General features: G+C 41.2%; 1 protein-coding gene across 2 annotated transcripts in view; it reads left to right on the plus strand.

Moving 5' to 3' along the window:
* LOC123168599 (phosphatidylglycerophosphate phosphatase PTPMT2) overlaps positions 1–3211 on the plus strand; it is a 4248-nt gene extending 1037 nt beyond the window's left edge. Inside the window, exons 2-6 of one of the 2 annotated variants that reach the window (XM_044586485.1) lie at positions 825–947; positions 1125–1218; positions 1373–1455; positions 1756–1845; positions 2653–3211. In XM_044586485.1, coding sequence (XP_044442420.1) covers positions 825–947; positions 1125–1218; positions 1373–1455; positions 1756–1845; positions 2653–2895 — 633 coding nt within the window. In that variant the 3' untranslated portion in view covers positions 2896–3211. Of the gene's footprint in view, positions 1–824; positions 948–1124; positions 1219–1372; positions 1456–1755; positions 1846–2643 lie in introns of both variants that reach the window. The other variant, XM_044586484.1, reaches the window with a different exon arrangement.
* The last annotated feature ends 2237 nt before the right edge of the window (positions 3212–5448 follow it).

The raw sequence follows: 5448 nt of genomic DNA on the forward strand, positions 1-5448 counted from the left end.
GTGTTCTCTGTAATTTTAAAGCAAACCCAGAATTGAATGTACTCCCTCTGTTCACTTTTATAAGGCCTTGAAGACATTTCAGACAGGGTGCAAAGTAGCTCATTTTCAGTTGTCTGAACGACTTATAAAAGTGAACGGAGGGAGTACCATGTTTGGGTGCTCTCCATATGATGTTGGTTCCGTTTTCAGTCATTGTCAGAAATTAAAGAGTTATTACGCTATTCGTGGGTCTGGTTTGATGTTTTCCAACAGCTTCATAGTGTCATGTTTGTCTATAGCTGCACTGACCAGACGTTTAGGCCTGCCTGATGTATTTTTATCTCTTAAAGCACAAATGAGCAGAAATCAGAATTCAGAAGCCAAACCAGAAATAGTCCTACTCGTTGTTAATGGCCGTTGTGCCATGGTGAAGTGAGAAACAAGCATTCTAACTTCAAATCTTGACTGGCTTAAGTTAATGTATATGGTACTTTTACATTTGCTCACTTGATTGCTGTTTATTATCAGTTTTAGTCACTGTTCTACATTGTGTCAGTTTCCTCATTCACACATTGATTATTGTGATCATGACCATGGTATTTATTGCGGATTAGTTGCTGGTTCTGTGTACTTCTCTCCATGGATGTGGAGATCAAGATTTGGATGTACTCACATTTGCCTTTGGTTTTGCATTATGTGATGGTGAATTCTAATGCACTCTTTCTGTTTGAGTATTTATTTCATTTAATGAGATTGAAACCTATCACTAGGTTCTATGCTCTTATTCTAACTGATAAAGATAAGATGAATAAGTCTCATTGATGTAAACATTTTCTCTTTACCAGTTCATTTTGCTCGGAGCTGTTCCATTCCGTAGGGATGTTACACGCTTGCAGAAGCTTGGAGTACATGGCGTTGTAACCCTGAATGAACCATTTGAGACTTTAGTACCAACATCAGTATACAAGGCAAGTAACACACAAATAATTTTATATGTAAAAGATGAACAGCATTGTACAGAGCATTTAACCCTTTATAATTGCACGGAATTTTATGTCCACACTCTAATCATAATTGTTGCAATTGGAGTCATGACCAACTGGTATTCCTTATGACATAAGTGCTCATATGTTAAAAATTTACAGTCGCGTGGGATTGATCACCTTGTTATTCCTACAAGAGATTATATGTTTGCTCCATCACTTGTGGATATTAGTCAAGCTGTTGATTTCATTCATAGTAAGTGAGCATCAGAGTTTGCCAAATTAATTCTTATTAATTAAGCAAATATTTATTTGATTATACAGAATAAATGATGAAGTTACCGGCCATTCCCACATCACTTTCTGTTAGATATTAAGATTTTCAATGCTAATTTTTCATGCTTAATCAGGAAACGCATCTCGTGGAAGGATGACCTATATTCACTGCAAAGCTGGAAGGGGACGCAGTACAACGATTGTCTTGTGCTATCTGGTAAGTTTCTGATTCTTTTTTTAGAGAAAGCAACATGTGAACCATTCAGCTAAAAACTTACGATTCATAGTAGGCAAGGTTCCAAATTTGTGGTTTTCACGCCTTCAAGGCTATAATCTAAAACAGCTACAGCAGAGCTATTTACTGAAATCACGGTTTTCATGCTTTCAGGGTAAGAATCCGAACTATTGCTAGCTATTTAGAACCTTTATAGTGATAACAAAATTATTGCATACCACTTATTTGGAATTAATTTTGTATTGTGCTTCAGTGGAATCTTTTATGCTTGATTTTTATCAGGTGAAGTACAAGAATATGACACCTACCACAGCATTTGAGCATGTGAGATCTAAAAGGGCTAGAGTGCTGCTGACCCGTTCCCAGAGGAAGGTACTGGACATATCATAACTCATTTCTGAAATTACCAATTCATTGAACTAGCAATGTTTGGTTTTGTTGCTCTCCAGTTGTGTTGTTTCTTTGATGTGACAAGTTCCATACATTAAGTTACAGAGGGAGTACATTATACAGATCGACATAAGTTACCTGTGAGAGGTAGTTACCAGTCAACATATAGGTGGTGATAGCTGATAACTAACTGAAGCAGAAATTATGTTGCACTTTAGCGCCCTCTCCCTTCGTTTGCACTTATCTTTGTTAAGGGGTTAGTTAATCTGGCTTCCATCAAGCACAAAGGGAACATCGCTGCCAGGAGATATGTTTGTTCTAACTCTTTGCACCTGGACCAATCACCTGCAGCCTATATGCCATATGTAAAAAAATGATTCTTTTGTGGTTTGATCATTTAAAGATGATTAAACATGGAACTCATATCTTATCTGTAAATCAATGCTGCTACCTGTAAACTGCTTGGACCGTGACATGTTAGCCACTTTTATCATATAACTGCACTAAATTTATATAATGTGGACTGTGGACCAAACTCACTCCCAGTGGGCCTAATCCAGCCCACTAATTATAGAACGAATTAAAAGATGAATTATCTACTTTCCAGCGGTGCAATCACTGTAGAACTCCGAATTTCCGAGGTGGTCTTGAAAGAGAGGCAGCTCCTCATGTGCCCATGTTGGTCCTTTGGTAGAAGATTGTTTAAATTAGATTAAATCAGTACTCTTTGAAATACTCCTACTTAAATATTTTCCCGTCCGGTGGCCCTGATAATGGCAGGTGGTTCAGGAATTCAGTACGAAGGTCGCTGGAACAGCAGCAGCAACATCATCATCTCCATCAGGGGACGCGGTACCGCAAACTGAAGATGGCTCTGGCTTGCCAGGCGTTGTCAGGGAGGATGCCAGCTTGCCTTCTCACACGGCCACCCCATCAGGGCCAATGATGAAGAAGATGCTGGCATGCCTGCTTCCTTCCCCGACGCGATCTGGCGGCGACTCGCCGTCGCATGCCGACTTGCGGGCACCCTAGCGCCGTACCGCACAGGTCCCGGTCTCAAGTGGTTCGTCGATGTGGAGCCGATGCGACCGATTCCTCTGCCGGAAGATCTTCCTAACCGTGCTGCTCATCCTGTTTCTCATGTGTTCTCACGTTGTTGTGTCGGATCAAGCTCGTTTTGTCCTTGCTCCGTGCATACATCGTTGTTGGGGGCTGGTTCTGCATCTTGTGCTTGCCTGACTGCCCCTGTGTTTAAGTTTCTACAGGACCAGGACCTCTGATTTTATTTTATTTTATTTTGTAAATAAAGTAGCAACTGTTTAAACTTGCAAGGCCACCATACAACTTCTGCTGAAGACTAGTTGCGGAGTTTCGAGATTGGCGAAATCAGATAAGTTGCGGAGTCTCAAGATTGGCGAGATCAGATAAGTTGCGGAGTCTCGAGATTGGCGAAATCGACAGTTTCCCGTCGGAAAAAAGCCCTTTAGAATTCTCTTGTGGATGGCAGCGCCCGGAATAACTTTTCTGCTTGAGTTGGGCACCGAATCTCGTTGAGGGAAAGTGAACCCCAGTTGGGATAGCAAAATCGGTGCTCCAGCCCTGCAAGTTTCCTCCTGTCGCCGTCGGAATGCGGATCGCCTGATCGGATCTTAATTTAGGATCTGGATTGGCGATGAGTGGGGTCACCGACAAATCCCCAAAGCAAATGGTTCGGTTTTGCTTTTCTTCTCTTCTTCTCTGATGATAGCTACCTCTTTGCGACACCCTGTTGCCACTTGTCATGAGAGGTTCTTCGATCATGGCTCCTTTTGTGGACTTAATTATTAGTAGTAGTATTACATCCGTACCAAAATGTAAGACTTTTTTGTAGGCTAATTTAGTCTACACAAAACATCTTATATTTTGACACCGAGATAGTACTTTTGAACCGTCGCCATACATAGATTTTTGATCAGTCGCCTGTTGGCACGGCACCAACCTAAAACTATCGCACTTATCTCTAACTCGCCAATGAGAACTATTAAAAGAAGTTGCAATCGTCCCCCACATGTTGCCCCTGTCATGTCAAATTATTGGTTGGTCCTTCGACTTAGATTGTTCTTACGACATGCTATCGTGACGGATCAACTAATTTTCTATCCAGCTAAACATTGGCAAATGCTACTCAGTGACATATTTTGTTCGTCGAAAATTATGACACTGTTCCTTTTGAATAATATTTTAGCGAGCAACACCTGGCATGTTTCCAAATTCTTCGTAATGGTTAATTATTCATCACAATTGACCAAAACTATCATTATTGACTTGTCACCCCCGTCCAAAGCTATGATTCATCACGGAACTGCGTGTCTACTACTACCTTCCCATATAAACGTAGATACATTATGAAATGCATGGATTCCTTGTGGACAACCACACCTTAAGGGTTTTGTTTACATAGTGACTATATTATATTAAATAACACAAAAGGTACACTAGTCGACCTCCTCAAATGGCTCATGCCCATCTTTGCACCGCCAACCATCTTTGACCAAAACAATAACAAATGAACGCCGGATAAACTCTACAAGACTACAAGGTAATTAACACATTGGGTTATCAAAACCGGCCTAAAGTTATTTTAACCCGCCAAAAGAAAACTATTGTAAACCAAAATGATTAATAAAAAGAACCCACCACCATCATCCTTATGTCGTCATCGAGATCCTTTGCCACTTCAATGTCCTCCTTATGTCGTCATCGAGATCCGTCACCACCAATCCATCACAACCCACTACCATTGTCTCCTGTGACATCAAACCGAGAGTAAGACCGGAATTCGAACATTCACACAGTAAACTTCTCAATAAAAACAAGAAGAAAAAAATCACACTCCTTCCATTCTCTCACCATCACAAAAATCAATAATAATTATTTTCCATTTTTAGAAAGGTAAAAGGCAAAACGAAAAAGTAAGTTTTGTGAGGACCTCCCTCGCACACACGCGCAATCGATATACTCCCACCCCAACCGTCACATCTTCGCACCGCAACGTTACACATTGTGTGTTAAATAACACCCAAAATACGGTACCTCAGACGCCAATTTGCACATCTTCGCACTCCCAGCCATCTTTGACCATAAAAATAAGAAGTGAACGTGGGCTAAACTCTATAAGACGTGGTAACAAACACAATGGGTTATCAAAACCAACCTAAAAGTTATTTTAGCCTGTGAAAAGAAAACTATGGTTACAAAATGATTGTTCATTTCTTTTGGCGAAAAGGAGGGTCCAGAAGGACCCCAACGCTATATTAAACATAAATTGATGGCGCATAGCATCTTACAACAGGACCCTTAACAACCAAGAAATAACAAACTAATCCCTGAAGATTACAAAGGGGACCCCGAACAGCTGATGCAGATTGCAATCGAGTCTCAAGCCGCTCCCACACAAACCAAGCCTTGTCGTCGGCGGGGACGACACTATTTGGGACGGCGAAACCTCTATGGCACCTCGCCATGGGTCTCATGCTGGAGCCACAATACCTCCCATTAGGCATCTTAGTCGGGAGGAAGAAAGAAAGCCGCCATTCGGCCAGAAGA

This window comes from Triticum aestivum, chromosome 7D, assembly GCF_018294505.1.
Source record: "Triticum aestivum cultivar Chinese Spring chromosome 7D, IWGSC CS RefSeq v2.1, whole genome shotgun sequence".
NCBI classification, from domain to species: domain Eukaryota; kingdom Viridiplantae; phylum Streptophyta; class Magnoliopsida; order Poales; family Poaceae; genus Triticum; species Triticum aestivum.